The sequence below is a fragment of the Cupressus sempervirens genome, chromosome 1 (genome assembly GCF_028749045.1).
Source record: "Cupressus sempervirens isolate cs-2001-9-10 chromosome 1, ASM2874904v1, whole genome shotgun sequence".
Lineage (NCBI taxonomy): Eukaryota > Viridiplantae > Streptophyta > Pinopsida > Cupressales > Cupressaceae > Cupressus > Cupressus sempervirens.
In genome coordinates this window covers 524722282-524739041 of record NC_143118.1, presented here as the reverse complement: position 1 = coordinate 524739041, position 16760 = coordinate 524722282, and the positions used below count along the sequence as shown (strand labels likewise).

Genomic DNA, 16760 nt, shown 5'->3' with positions numbered 1-16760 from the left:
ACAATTTTCCAATGCAAGCTTCACATGTGCTTGTGTATTTCCAGCAACACTTTAGGAAACTCTTGGCGGACTTTGCTTGTTCTTGTGGATTTTCCAACTCACTCCATGGGAAGATTTCATTATGCTTTGAGGATTTTTCACATTCTTCATGATTGAAGAATTTCTTCTTTGTTTTCCGTGTCGTATTGAGATCTACCTCTTGAAAGATAAAAAAAGATTCTAAGTTAGGAAAGGGTATGACTTTTACGAATGCGAAGTATGAAATTTTCATTTAATCTTATTCTAATTTCACTTTGCATTCCTATGTCCAAAATTCATCTTCAATCCTGAATTAGGTCTGAAAGTATGAAAAAAGCAAGGATTAAAACATTGAATCTGCCCCAATTCTGAGAATTTTCAGATTGAAATCTTGAATTTGGAATGAAAATCTCCTTCAAATCTGCATAAACTTGTTAGAACCTGCCAATAAGATTAGAAAACCCTTTGAGAATTCTCATGAAATCCTGAGAAATCAATATTTTGAATAGAAATTCATCAACAAAAATGAAATTCCAAGAATGATCTTCAAAATCATGGAATTCAATTTGAAAATTATCCGAAATCTCTAGCTTACATTGAAATAAAAAGAGTAGCGCTTGTAATCACCTAAAAATGGTCATCCAAACTATTAGCCCCCTTCTCAGCATTTTGGCTAATTTAATTCATCATTTACCAAGACCAAATTGCTAAAATCAATTAATTTGATTATAACCTATAGTTTGAGCATGCTATCCTAAGTTCATTATTTGATTAAAAGAGCATGTCCCCTTTTAATTAAATAAAAGCCCCCTTTCTTCTAACCCACTTAAAGTGCACACAAAGTCCTTTTTCTATTTTACAAATTAAAAGAAAAGGCTTTGAGACTTTTGTCTCATATGGGAAGTCAATTTCTATTTGGTTGACTTGTGTGTGCACATGGATCACTCCTATTTTCAAACTCCACCCTTGATCCTCCATCATCTTGACCTTGATCTCTACCGTCCGTATGACTTTAAAAGAGAGAGTTTTCTCCTCAAAGGATCCATCTTTTGAGTATTGTTATGTTGCAGGTTTTCTAACAGGTTTCTTTGGAGCTTTGTGGAAAACTTCTCATCCCTTGTCTCATTCTCTCATCCATCACATACTAGCTTAAGATCATATGGCATTTTAGTAATAGTTGCATATAGCTTAACTTCTCTTTTTGCAATAATCTAAGATTAAATAGCATAACTAGGCTCGTTTGTAACACTTTCATTCCTATCACTATAGCTGCATTTTGCATTTTATCTTTGCTTACTTCATATTTGCATTGCATCTTTAAGGAACTCCTTGTGGACATTTGCATTCTTGCATCTCATCTTTGGAACCTCTCATTGCATGGTTTACTAGCAAGAAGAGTATCTCTAAGGCTCAGCTAAGAGGCTTCATATTTGAATCACTCTCTTGCACTCCGTGGATAGGGAGCTCTAAGCCGGCATCCAAGCATTCCAAACTCATGGAATCACTTGGATAGAAGGGTTTAAAGTGTGACACAAATCGAGTGTACAGCGATATCTTCAGAGCTGCAATCTCATGGTTGTGAATGCATACAATGCCAAGCTCATGACTTTATAGGAACTGATGCTATCAAGAGGGGATTGACTTGCTTTCTTCTAGAACTTTCATGTGTGCACACCATAGTTCCAAGAATTGCCTGAAAATCGCCTAAATTGCCGGTTTGGCAATTCGATTCAGGTCAGGAATTTTTTTGGAGCCGTGAATTAGCATGGCCGATTTTTTGTCATGAATCGCTTGAATCGGCAGCAAAAATCAGCCGCAACATGGCATAAAGTTGGTTTTATTTTTTTTAAAAACACGCATTTTTTTTCTTTTCTTTTTGGCCTTTCCTCTTTGTTTTAACCGTAAAGGGTCTTCTAATTGTTAAGCATGAGTAGAAGAGAGAAAAAGTGAGAGAGAAGAAGAGAAAAAAAAAACCAAAGGTTTCCAACCAGCAAGAAGGAAGAGCACCAAAGAGATCAGAAGTCCATCTGGGGAGGCCATAAATTGCATTGGGAGCATTAATAAGTCAATATCAACACTCCTCAACTCATTTGCAAGAGATAAGTGCTGATTTTTTTTTGCATGTTAGTGTATTATCCATAATTTGTTAAATTTTTTTGTTTTCATTTGCAAATCTTGAATGTTTTTTAGTTTTACTAAATTGCAAACTAGGGTTTGTTGTTTTGTAGCTTTTGTTTATTAGTTTCAAACTTTGATATTTTACATGAATTATCTTATTGCAGCAGCCCTTTGCTTTCATTTTCCACAATGGGTAAAAAAGATGAATGTTGGAAATATATCGAAGAGTTTCCTAGAAGAAACAAATTTTAAACAAAATGTATGTTTTCTAAATAAATAAATTCTGGAGGTATTTATAGATTCAAATACCACATTGCTACTATACCTGAACATGATATTACAATTTGCACTCAACAAACTGCTGAGGCAAAATGCACTTGTTTAGTGGCATTAGAAAAATATGAACAAGAAAAATTGAATAAGAAAATGCAACTTGAAGGGTTAAGGGCTATATGCTCCCTTGCTCCTGTAGCCGCATCTGCATCAACTTCCACATCTATAGGTTGTGTTGGAGAGGGTTCTTCCAAGCCTCCTTTTCGTCCTAGTTCTAGTGCTAATGCAAGTGCTAGTGCTAGTCGGTCTTATACTGAGATTGAGTCCAACTCCAACCTATTGCGGCTTAGAGTACGGAAAAACAAAATGGATAGTTACTTTGTGCCCCGCACTACTCCTGGCTCACAACCCACACTTGAGGGCATGGGTTTGAACAAGGAGATTCATGATACTGCCAAAAAAGAGATTTGCGAATTTTGGTACTTTTGCAACATTCCATTTGTTGCAGCCAGGTAATTGATTCTTTTTTCTTTGTTTTATTTAAGGTTAAACTTAAAAGTAAAACTTTAATTATATCTACTTGTTTTATGATTCATTGATTAATCATAGATTCACTTTACAAGCTTACATAATGATTTGACATCTAAATTTCTAATTATTATCTATTTGTGATAGGGCTCCTTATTGGCAAAACATGATAGATGCAGTTACTATTTGTGGTCTGGGGTTTAAAGCCCCAACTAAGGCTGAGTTGAGTGGATACCTCTTGGATGATATGGTAGAGGATATGAGGGTTGAGCTTGAGGAGAACCAAAAAAAGTGTATCGAAAATTGTTGCACCGTCATGACTGATGGTTCGACAAATAGGAGGAATAGAACACTCCTCAATTTTCTTGTATCCTGTGGAGGTGATTGATCATTCTACTTTTCTACATACATAATTGTGAATCGTGATTGAAGATTTCAAATTTTGATTTGTTGATTGCTAATTTGTTGATGATCCATTATAATTCGTTGTTTTGTAAGATATACCATGTTTCTCAAATCCATTGATGCTTCTGCTCATATAAAAAATGCTACATACTTGGGTGAGGTTATTGAGGAAGTCATCGCAGAGGTAGGGGAACAAAATGTGGTGCAGGTGGTGACAGATAATGCAGCAAGTTATGTTGCTGTAGGTAAACATTTAACTTTTCAAGTTTTGATAATTAATTTATTTGAATTTTGAACTTTTTCTAATTCTAAGTTTCCTAAGTTCTAACATATTTGAATTTCTAATTAACTTAAAATTGTTGTAGGTAAACTTTTGATGGAGAGGCACCCCACCATATTTTGGTTATTTCATGATGTGTCTCTGGTTGTGGCTGAAAATTTGGGCTTCTTCCTCTAAATGTGCCTCTTCCTCTGAATGATTGTCTTCCTCTACTTCTGCTACCATTCTCTTGTCTTCTCTTAATCTTCTCTTCCACTTTCAAAGCTAGTTGATAACACTTAGCTATTGTGTTGGGACTCAATAGTTGCAACTCCTCTTGTATGTTCATTCTTAGACCATTTAGGTATCTTGATACCTTGACAGTCTCTGATTCTGCAAATTTTGATCTTAGACTCAATTTTTTGAATTCCTCTGTATAAGTGCAGATATCCATCTCTCTGTTTGAGATTCTACCTCTTCTGGTGTAACTGTACTGCATAGCCTTCAGGAAGATAAGTCTCTTTCACCATAGACACCATCTTCTTCCATGATCAAATTTTCTTCTTGTCTTCCTTTACTCTTTCTTCTTGTAGAAAATTCCACCTTGTGCGGCACACCGCATTGACCTCATGTTGGAGGAAATTGGCAAGCTTGAGTGGGTCAAGTCATGTGTCGAAAGGGCATAAAATATATGCAAGTTTATTTATAATCATTCATTTGTCCTTAACACAATGAGGAAGTACACAGGAGGCAATGAGTTAGCTCGTCTAGGCATCACGGGGTTTGCCTCGAATTTCATCACACTGCAGTCCTTGTTGACATCAAGGGACGATTTAAAGAGCATGTTTGTTGGGCGGGAGTGGATTTCATCTTCCTATGCTACGACCACTGCAGGGGTAGATGTGGTGAATTGCATATTTGATGATGATGGTTTTTGGAAACCTACTAAAGAAATCCTTAAGGTAAATTTATTGCAATTTAACATTTAGTACTTTACAATTTACTATTTAGTATTTAATATTTAATATTTAATTGTTTAATGATTTAGCTTTACTTTAAGTTATATTATTTTATATTAAGTTTTCACTCTAATTTTCGTTTTACTTTATATGCAGGCCACTAAGCCCCTTGTATCTCTCCTACAAACTGCTGATATGGAGAAGCCCTCTATGGGCTACATATATGAGGGCATGGATAGGGCCAAGGAGACCATTAGAGCCCAGTATGCAGGAGTGCAGGAGAAGTATGCCCCTATTTGGGATATCATTGATAGGAGATGGCAAAATCAGCTCCATCGACCCATCCATCTAGCAGCTTACTTTTTGAATCCGGCATTTCATTTCCGTCCTAACTTCAAGGCGAATGAGGAGGTTCTCACTGGCTTATATACAGTGATCCAGAGGTTGTGTAGTAATGAGGATAGCACAGCTACAATCATTGAGCTCGACAAATTTAATAATAAAGAAGGGCCACTTTTCTCTGGCAAGATGGCCATAATGCTCAAACAACAATATAGCCAGGTAAAAATTAAATAATATACTCATGAATCTAAAGTTTATGACTTATAAATTGTGCATTTTAAATTTTAATTGTTGATTATGTAATTTTAAAGTCGTAAATGAGACTAATTGTTTTTGTTTTTCCTTATTTCAGATAGATGGTGACAAATGTTTGGGCCCGCAACTCCAAAACTTCAAAAAATTGTCATCCGTATTCTGAGTCAGCCAAGCAACACTTTTGGATGTGAGCGCAGTTGGTCCATGTTCGAGCACATCCACTCGAAGAGGAGAAATAGGTTGATTGTGCAAAAGTTGAATGATCTTGTCTTTGTTCATTACAACCTTTATCTTAGGATCGGACAGATTTTGGGCGCTGACTCCTCTCCGATCAATCTGGAGGAGATTGATCTAGAATTAGAGTGGGGCACAGAGGGTGTGGATCCAATCTTCACTGAAGAAGACCGTGAGTGGGTTGACCAAGTGGATATAGAAGCTGAGGCTGTGGCCATGGCAGAGGAGGCAGCTAGAGCATGTGCAGGCACTGGTAGATGCACACGCGCACGCACAAACATAGGTCGTAGCGATATTGTTTGTGAGCCCATCTTACATGCGGAGGATATGGCTCCACGGTCCTCTAGGACCTACCTTAGACACCTTTCTAGTAGGCAGACTAGATACTCAGAAGCTGAGGGTGAGGTTGCGACCAAGCTTGAGGATGATGATGAGGCTTGAGCTGGAGCCTTGTTTTTTCATTTTGTTTACAGATATTGATACTGATAGACATACGTTTCATGGATCTTAATCTTAGATTCTTACATACATTTATGATTTGATGTCTTATGGATCTTCATCTTACATACATTCTAGGATTTGAATCATTATGATCATATGATTTCTATTTACTTCATCTACAGCCTACAATTTACATTTTACATAGTTATGCATGTGATGGATTTATCATTTATGTTCCATGTTTATGTATGTTAACTTGTATTTGATGATGTTATAGTGTGTTTAAGTTATATTCAATAAAGAGTGCATGTAATAAGTTTTAAATTGTTAAAATCTCTAAATTTAAAGGGTTTTTTTAAATTTGCCGATTCATAGCCGATTCACGATTCGATTTGGCCTTACCGATTCTGATTCTCGTTACTTTGGTGAACACACTTTGAGAAACTTCTCTGTCTTTGACAGCAAAATATTCATATAATATAACATTTAAGTATACTTCAAGTTATATTTTATAAATAATATTGTTATGATGTTTGAGAGTGGTTTCAAATCTCTAGAAAGATTTTGGATTTTGGAAGATCCTAAAAAAAATAACTTAGCCAAAATATAGTTATCAGCATGCTTCCATCAATGTTCTTTTTTGCAGCTTTTTCTTGACTTTTCCAAGAGAAATTTAATACTAGAACAAAGATTTTCCAAGAATTTTCATAACTTTGAATGCTTTTCCTCACTCTGAAATCCAGAATTCTTCACCACTTTTCATGGTTTTGATGAAATTTCAAACAAACTTGAAGTTGAAAACAAGAATTTTACAATTGGGCAATTTCACGACTTTTGGCCTTCCGAACATATAACTTCTAAAAATAGAAATTTCGAAAAAGAAAAAAAAATGACCAAAAAGCAAGATCTTGGGTTGGCCATTTCAAAAAAAGAAACTTCCAAAACATGAAAAAAGCAAAAAAAAACTTTTCCTAACTAGGAGTTGCCAGTATTGACCTCAAGGAATATCAATCTTTGTACCTTGGCCCTTTGAATACCTCTGTGGCATCAGAATACTCATTTGGTCATGCTCTCTCCCTTTTACTTTTTGGCATCCCTGAATTTGTAACACCTCACTAGGGAACCCAAGAGGAAAGACTAATTTAAGTCCAAAATAGATACAATAAAAAAAAATTAAACTTATGCAAAATTTGTAAAGACAATTGCATTGTTGACATTATTATCTCATTCATTCACAAAGTACACAAGTTGAAAGCGAAAGCAACAATGTTTTTCCTAAAAAAACATTTCATGAATGTAATAATAAACCTTTGCTTAAACAAAGTCATCTTAGGATATCCCAGCGTTGCTACTAGAAGCAACATCTAACTCATTACTAATCCCTCATCTTTTAACAATTAAATGCATTATGAGTAATGTAACATATCATCCATTATATTCGTTTTAAAGTTCCAACACATGATCCTAGGCTATTCATTTCTTCAAAATCATTTAAGACAACCACTCTAAATGCTACTAACACATTCATTTAGTTCTTAATCAACGACATTAATCAAATAGATATAACTTTGCTTATCATTTTTTATTTTCTTATTGAGAGTGCATTCCTCAATTATCTCCCATACCACGAGCCCCATACTCAAAAACTCGTTTAAGTGATCAAGTTGAATTAACAATATTTTCCATTCTAATGTAACATCATATCCCACTTCACAATTTACATTAGGTGACATACATATTACTATTTTCTCATTAAGTTGGCCATGACAACGTCCTTTTTCTTAGATTCCTTTCATTGATTGATTGTCTTCAGGTTCTTAGGGTGAGGAGGAAGCTTTTCCCTCTTCCCACTAAGATTTTCTTTGACGAGGCTCACTAAATCATAGGTGGCAAAGTCGAAGCACTCTCAAAACCTTGTTGAAAAGGCTAGGCATAACAAGAAGTGAGTTGTTATCAAGATTGTTATTCGCTATTCCTTCCCCGCTGGATGGAAATTGAGATTGACCTCCAAGGCCAAATAACAATCGCAGAAGCAATTAGGCATGAGGGAGCCTCACAACAGCTTCGTACATGTCAACTGTTGGAACGACAATGGTTCTTTATGGTCCATGCCAAGCCTTTTTTAGGATGCTATAGGTTTTGTTAACATCTTATTGGTTACCAAGACTCACAACAGCCCTGTCAGTCTTCTTCTAGGTGTCACCAGATTCTAGTGATTGTCTACTTTCAAAGATGAGATCAAGAGCTCGAGTCAGGTCGCTAGTTTGGTCAGAGACAACCTCCTAGACGTGACTTCTATGGTTTACTCTGACAAAGCCATATTTCTATGGATATGTATTCGATCATATGAATAAACATTCTAGGGACTTCTTCATTGTGGTTTGCCACTTTCTATTGACCTCCTCGTCTTATGCTATATACAATACAGAGGAGCGTGACCCCTATGGGGATTTACATGATTGCATTGCCAAGTTTTCAGCCATGTATGACATTATCATTTTGGGGGACTTCAATGTGCGGACCAAAGACCACCAAACCGCCCTCCACTATAGGATGAAAGATTCAATTTGTACTTCTAAATTGAATCCAGACACCCTGGGCTCACAACGCTCTTCAAAGGACACTAGTGGACCCCTTACGAGATACGGTCACCATCTACTCCAATTGTGTGAATCCTTGGACTTGGTGATTTTGAATGGGCTCTCCTGCTTTCCTCATTCCAACTTATTCAATTGTTGGCCTCATTGGAGGGCTTGTGTTTTGGATTACGCCCTCTCTTATGCCTCCTTCATTCCCTCCATGAGCCGCTTCACCATATTCTACCTCCCCTTGGCCGATCATGCCCTCCTCAACCTTACCATTCCTTAGAGCATCCCCCCACCTGCATCTTTTTTCCCTTGTTGATGGTGACCAAGACCTCTTTGCCCTCCACCTTAGATGGCTCCTCCCCCAGGATCCTTTCACCGATATCGGGTACGCCTCTACCATGTTTGACCACCTCACTGATGCACTTTGGCAGTCCACCCTCCTCTCCTTCCCCAACCACACCACCACCTTATCATGTATCCCCAAACGCAAGAGCACTTTCCCTATGAACTAGTGGATTGTTGAGGACTGGAAGTCCTTCCATCGCTCGGTTCACTTTGCCTTCTCCACCTATTCCTCCTTGTTCACCCAACTAGAGCTCTCTTATTGCTACTTTCTTTGCCATAAGAAACGGTTGTTCTTTACAATATAGTGTAGATCCCTTTGCACTTCACTCCTGCAATCCCCCAAGCTTTTCTACCACACCCTTTTCACCCACCACCCCTCCTTCCACCCTAAATGTCAACTCTTTGTTCTTGCACATCTCCACTCTCTACTACATCCTTGGCCAGACCCCCCTCCACCTCACCTGTCCACCCTGTTGCTATCTCTTCACCTTCTCCAACATCTGTTTGGTGGTCAAATCCATGAACAGTAGCAAGACAGTGAATGAGGAAAGGTTCCAAGCGGAACTCTTCAAGCTCAAGACAATAGTTTTGCGCTCCTTCCCCAAAGTGCTCTTCAATAGGGTGGCTATTTCCCCTCTTCTTTGTCGTGGCATATTATCCATTCGACCCACGAGGCTGGGCCGGCACACTTTCACCAAACTTTAGGCCACCAGGCTACAAACTATTCTTTCTAGGGAGCTTGATCAACATCATTGTCATCCAAGGGGGTAGACTGGTTTTTGAACAGACTTTCAGACCATGGACCACATTTTGACTCTAGGGGCTATTATTGAGGAGGCTTGGAACTGCTCTATGAAAGTCAATTGTTGCTTTGTGGACTTTTGCAAAGCATTTGTTTCTGTCCCTCGTACAACTCTTTTCCAAAGACTTAGAGACATTGGGATTCCAGAGATTCTACTAATGACCATTATGAGATTGTATGAGAGCATGGTCGGTAGATTCAAGACTCGACAAGATTTCTCAGACCCTATCTTGAAGAACTACATAAGTCCACTAGGATGTTTTCAGAAAATCATCCTACCATAGAAGTCTATCCTAAACAACAAAATCACACGCATTTGGATCCTTAGAGTTGTCTTTGTGATCACACAGTTCATCTGTTTAGCAAATTAGAAGATTTTGTTCAAAAGAGTCCTCCTGGTTTTTCATTCGATGTTGTTTGTGTCATAAAACATACACTAGCAACTCCTCCAACTCTGTTTTATCCTACAATGGATTGAGGAACTTTCCACTCTCGTCCTACTCCTCTTCAAAGGTCTTTGTTGAAATTTGGGCTCTGTAATGTCCCTTTTTTTATGTTTATTGGGCACTACATGAACTAATGCAATTATAAGACTAAGGCTATTGAATTATGAATGTGGATCAATGAAATGTACATATGACTGGTAATTCCAAAAGCTAAAATAGTTAAAATGTACTAATGAGTTATAAAGCAAGTATGGATGTAATGTGGAGGTGTAATGACATTGGAAGTGAACAATGTATTGTGATGCAATAATAGTATGCAATAAACAATGAATTGTGAAATGAAGATGTAAATCATAAACATATATACAACTATAATTCCAATACCACAATGGAGTACAATGGATCGATCAATGTTATGACTGCAGTTTATACTTGGCATTTCAAACAATTTATATTGTCTCTGATTTAGAAATATGGAATATGCACATACCACGAGAGCCATCTCTGATAAACAATGTGATATATGTTGCAATTACAGGGTGGTCAATTGGCATAATGTCGTCTCTGATGTCCTTCAATATGAGTTGCGCAATCTGCTGTTTTGGAGCAGTCTCTGATATATCAAATATGAATATGGTTTGTATATATTGTCATCTCTGATCTGCTATATTAATGCTTGCACTTTACATGAAAGATTGTGATAGCAACCAAAAGCTCTGCATGAGAGGAATCCACAAGGGAATATTGTTTTATAATATCAAATCTCATATATGTCTCTCTTAGCCAATCTGCTTTAATAATTATAAGCACAAAGAGGCACGTTGAACCACTGCCAACCTTTGCTAATATTTACCACCATAATGAATGGTAAAAAAATATGATTGATCGGCTATCATGAACTGCCATATGATAAACAATAACAATACAATTTTGGGAATAATCATTTGTAATGAATATAACAACCAAGTATGAATGGAGGATAAGTAACCATCATTGGATACTCACATTACTCATAATAATGATTCACGATTATTACAAGTAATCATTAGATTAATCATAGTAATCATAAATTATTATTGTGATTATCCATAGACTGGCAGTGACACTTGGTCATGGACAATTATGCTATTCTCAAAAGATATATGTGATCATTTGCTGCAGACATACATGATAGAATGTTCAATTATGTACTCATGAACATTGTAGCATGAATGTATATCAATGACGTTGAGCTGGATATAATGCCATTAATGTGCTTATGTATGCATATGTATGTATGCATAAGCATGTATGTATCCATGAGTATGTGATGGTATATTATGAATGGAATGCATTTACGGACATATGAGTGAGGTGCTTTGTGTGATGAAGTTGACGAACTAGTATGCAGATGCAGAACTATATACAAGACAAGGAATGTTTTATTTCCCTTGCCCTTTATTTATATTTTGTTTGTTGATTAAAAATAGTGGGATATCACAGGTTCTTACCAAAAGAATCTTCTAGTTCAAAGCTCCTGTCAAAGCCCCTTGGTCTCAATTGGCTTTTGTCTCTCTTCTTGTGAGTCACGTTTTGCTTGTCTCGTTGACTGATGTCTATTTGGGTTCGGGCCCATCCCATATATTCCAACTCGTTGACTGATGTCTATTTGGGTTCAGGCCCATCCCATATATTCCAACTCCAGTCAAAAGCATTTGCCTTAATCAAAACAACATAGAGATTCATACTAGAAGCAAAGTAATGTAAGACCAATAATCACCATTAGAAATCCACCTTTGATATTACTTTAGAGATTTGCACTCGGTCTTCACAATGAGAACCCAAGGCTCAGACAACTTGGTATCAACCTCTTAGATTTATTGTCAATAATAACCTAACAAATCCCAAGAAATAACAAGCCCTTGAAGCATTATGCTCTTTATGACAATTGGGTACCACCTTAGCTCTACGATAATTTATCCTCACATGGATTCAAAATCTTTTGTAAGTGAAAATTTAGCTGGAAGATGGTAAGGAAGAAGAAGAAACTACAACATGAGATTGAAATTTTATTGAGGAGCAAAAAAGTAGTTGGGAAACAGAGATTTATATCATGATCCTCCACCCCCTAGAGTGCTTGCCACTAGTAACTAATGTATTTCTCTTTCTTGCTTCACCTTTGGGAACACTATTAATGATTATTTGAACTTTTACATTTTCATTGGTTCAAAGCTTTCACTATAAATAACCATTTATGATTTCGTTGGACTTAAGAGTACTAAGCATTATATGCTTAGACTTTTTGTGTTGGGATATGGATCGCTTGCTTATCTGTTCATGGGTTTTGCTTTAACATTGGCTATACTTTTGCTTATGGATCATGCTTCCACATTGGCCACAAGTTTATTGGTGTTATAGAGATTTATATATTTAATGTCACAAATGAACTATAGAAATTTATCTCATGACATGTATACATTTAGTTTTGTCCCATTTTACTCATAAACAGTACCTCCAACAAATGCTAAACTGGCATTCTAGAAAGTTCTATCATCATTCTATGAAATAGCAGCATTATGAGCAATGTAACTTCTTAAGATTAACAAATAGAAATCTTAATGAATTTTTAGTTGGTCCAATCCAATGTAAGCCTTTTACATCAACCCTAAATGTCTTGTATGACATAATTTATCGCCCAAAATTAAACGATAGTATGGTTTAAAGCTAAGAGATACAAGCATCTTCTTACACGAAATTATTCAGAGCTTACAACCAAGATTGTTCTAAGAAAATTTTAAAAACCCAAACATATATTTATGAAAACTGATCCACAGCCATGATGAGAAGAATGTATCCATCATTTGCAGTATGAAATGAGTGACATGACATAAGCAATATGAAAAATCCATCGAGTTAAATATTTTGATCCAGCAATAATTATAAGAAATTAAATAACTACTAAGGGTTCAAACTATTTCTAATTTTCCATGTAAGAAATAAAAGGGACTACACAAAAAAATTGCTAAGAAAAGAAAAAAGATCAATGCCAGCTGAATATCTTACCGGGATCTGCAAGATGGCTATCTGCATCAGAGAAATTTTCACAAATCAAAAAGCTGTTACTGAAATGATCAATTTGTACTACAGCTATTAATGGTCATGGCAAACAAGGCCTTTTTCATAAGCCAGTAATGTTAATCCTGAAATTCTTTAACTTTTCTTCTTCTTTTTTAGACTTCATATTTCATGTTCTACAAAAATAACATATGACAGATGTAAATAAAAGTACCTTCTGACATAAATCCTTTATGTATATAATAAATTCTTCAAGATTCCCTTGAATTGAAAAGGATGACTCTGTGCCACTAAAACATACCAACATTCAAAAGAGAATTAGCTGGACGGGGACAGTCAAATGTTCTTGCCTCCTATTTTATAAATTTATTTTGATTGTTCCAGGAACCCTTGTCTTCAAAAAATACAATGCCAATGCAACAAAGAATGAACAGATCGTGTAACATGAAAATGGTCTAAATGAAGCCAAATAGTTGAGACTTACCTGAAAGTACTTGTGCCCTTTGAAGATGTACCCAACTGCACTACCCTGCTATCTCCCCAGTTCAGCCGGAAGTGCTCGACTTCAGTCTTTTCCATGTCTTCATACAGCACACCACATTTTGTTTGCAATTTCATTGATAATTAAAACAAATGTATTTTATTAATTGCTGCAACTGCATTTTCTCAAACTTTGTCATAAGTCATCATTAAGTTAAATGTATTTCATTTACTGAAGAAAAAGAGCAAGAGGACAGGCAAAAGAAAAGCTATTCAGGAGCATAGTAGAACACAGAATTAGTAGCTGGACAGCAAAAGAGGGAAAAGAGGCAAATAGGTGCCAGGCTTCAGGCTGAAGCATTCCACAGTGACCATTACATCACTCTTGGGTACATGATTGAAAAAGTATGGGATGTCCAGGGAAAATAAGGTTTGGATACTTGATTGAAAAAGTATGTGATGTCCAGCAAAAAGAAGATTTGGGTACTTGATTAAGAAGTATGCGATGTCCAAGGAAAAGAAGCTTTCTGTTGCTTTGCTGGTTTTTAAAATGCATCAGACATGATATCTAGAGACAAACTACGGAGTTAAATGAAGAGACTCCAAGTTCCAGATGCATATAGAGTGATAGTTCATAGGCTTTATGAACAGGTCGGCCAAAATCAGAAAAAAAGTGGAGAATCTCCGAATGCTTTGGAAGTGACATTGATGTCAAACAAGTTTTGTCAACTATCTTTCACTCTATTTGGGTTATAGATGGATAAGCTCAAAGAGTGGATAACAAAGTTAGTGTGGGGCGGGAGATGAGGCATTCAACTTGCCATGTAGTAATGGTACAGTTATATGTAGAATGATCTTATTCTAATTGTAAATATATAAGAGAACACATAGAGAGTTTTTGAGCTTTTTCACTAAGAGAACGGAAGAATCAAAACAAAAAGTAGATGAGTAAATGAGACATTGTCATGCAAAATTTTCCAAACACTGATAAGTATGTGGGAGACAAATCAAGAAAGCCATGTGAACAAAGCAAATTGTGCAAAAGAAAGCATATTGTATGAAGAGTTAAATTCCACCTCAGAACATGACAAAAAGACCTACATAGAAGCAGAATCAAGTGGAAGGTGTATTTGTTGATGCTTTAATTAGATAACAACTCCCATTATCTTAGGTGCAAGACTGACAGGTAGACAACACCTAAGGAGTGTGGACCGAGAACAATTAGTGTGAGTGCAACAAGGGGGTGATGGAGACAAAACGATACTAAATCATGGAGTGTGCAACCTATAGTGGCATCCATATCAGATATAAAGAAAACCTGAAAATAGACAACCTTTTTTATTGAGGAGGTGAGGCCAAATGAAACGGCAAGCTTTATAGCAGGGTCCAGAGTAGAAGGTTTGACATGAAAATTTTTGAAAATTTTGTTAATTGTAATAGGACTGGCTCTTGCGTCAAGTTGATGTATTAGCATGTAACATCCTTATTACAGCTCTTAGTCCCACGGCTTATTGGTAAAACGGATGTCATTAAAATCTTTTATATCAATTCGTCTTCAACAGACTATCTCCCAAATTATCTGATAAAAATTGTGAGAAACTGTTTATCTTTGTATAGCTAAATATTATTCGAATAACCATCGCAAAACAACGCCTGCAAATAAGGAATAGTGAGGTCCAAAAGCAGTGGGGCCACGCAATAAGTTTATTAATAAGGTCCATAATTTGTATGATATGCAGGATGAAGTATGTATATAAATATAACTCTATAGAATGTCTATGACCCCGAACCCTACTATATTTTAGCGGGGAAGCACCAAACAGTGTTACATAATGTGAAACATACATACCTGCTCCTCTTATGTCTCGAAGTGGAAACTATATAATCTGAGAAGAAGGTTTTTCATTACCTGTGGTTGTGATTATTAGTTCGCCATCTGCCATTGCAGAAACGTATATCGGTGATAGAGTTAAAAGGATTTGGAAAAAACAATATACATCTAAATTTCATCAAACTTTTTGGATCACTCTTTGGTAATCTATTTTATCTCACTATCCTGAAGGTGAATCACAAGTGTGATCTCAAACGTGTGCACAATTCATAAACTGAAATTTCCATGCTTATTATGTTTCATTAATAAAAAAATACGTTGGACGAAAACAACACAGAGGAAGAGAGAGATAATTAGAAAGTCAGGTTGTAACTAAGAATTTATAGGGAAACTAAGATGGCAGTCAACTTCACCCCAGCATATCGGTGAACTGAAATAGACGCCATTTGCACGGTGTGAATTGGCATTGCTGTAAGAAAGTAAAAATTCCGGGAGATTAATTCCCCGCCCTGTATCTGAGACTGTTTCATATCAATTCACAAATTCAGTCAGCAATTGCATTAACACAATTAATAATGTTCGTACTACAATAAGACGGTGCTTACTGGATATCTGAAAAGTTGTGGGACTGAAATTTTCAGTGGTGCCGTGATGTTTGATTGCGATTGTGATCCGGCAGAGTCTCTCAGTTGCTCGACATCTGTGGATTGCACTTGAAAGCAACTGCATAACAAACTGGTGAATTGATTGAAACTTGAAAAATTGTGACATTATTTTTGTTTTCATTAGGAGAGAGCTTACTTACAGCCCTACAGACATTGTCCATTTCTGTTTGCATAGATGAAGCTTTCAGGTACAGATACTTATTTGCCTGTCATAAGAATTTCATAAATTCTAACAACGTAAGAAATTTCCTTCGGATTTCCTAATATAGGTGAATAAAGGGGAAATTTCTTTGGCCTTAGCAGGTTACTGAGGACAGAATTTTCCAAGTAACTGCTCTCTGCTAAATGGCGGGCGATGGCGCGCTCGACCAGGCTCCAAATATTTCGATGGAGATGAACCCGAAATATATGAAATTTATTGTGGAAATTTATTCTTTTTAAATGGTACTTAATATTTGGGGTGCCATTTGGAAGTTATTTTGGGACTTTTGATAGCTTCATTGAAATTTAAAAAGTGGTACTTTATGTATGATACGTGGGTTACAAGTTTTTCTAAGAGTAGCAATGGCAAGGGTTTCAATGTCAGTGATGAAAGTGTTAGGGTGAGGCTTTTCAGCAATAGGGTTGCTAATGATGGTGACTCTAACAATTTAATATTTGGTTTTACAAACTTACTAGCTTTGTCGCTCTAATTGATCATATGCAAAAATAGATCTT

General features: G+C 36.4%; 1 protein-coding gene across 2 annotated transcripts in view; it reads right to left on the bottom strand.

The window, feature by feature from the left end:
- The window catches only part of LOC149578526 (type 2 DNA topoisomerase 6 subunit B-like), a 125213-nt gene extending 108708 nt beyond the window's left edge, over window positions 1–16505 (bottom strand). Inside the window, exons 1-7 of one of the 2 annotated variants that reach the window (XM_089829642.1) lie at window positions 16184–16505; window positions 15984–16101; window positions 15792–15899; window positions 15457–15483; window positions 13552–13648; window positions 13282–13357; window positions 13056–13076 (exon numbers count right to left, since the gene is read on the bottom strand). In XM_089829642.1, coding sequence (XP_089685768.1) covers window positions 13056–13076; window positions 13282–13357; window positions 13552–13648; window positions 15457–15483; window positions 15792–15899; window positions 15984–16101; window positions 16184–16216 — 480 coding nt within the window. In that variant the 5' untranslated portion in view covers window positions 16217–16505. Of the gene's footprint in view, window positions 1–13055; window positions 13077–13281; window positions 13358–13551; window positions 13649–15456; window positions 15484–15791; window positions 15900–15983; window positions 16102–16179 lie in introns of both variants that reach the window. The other variant, XM_089829649.1, reaches the window with a different exon arrangement.
- Window positions 16506–16760: the final 255 nt, after the last annotated feature.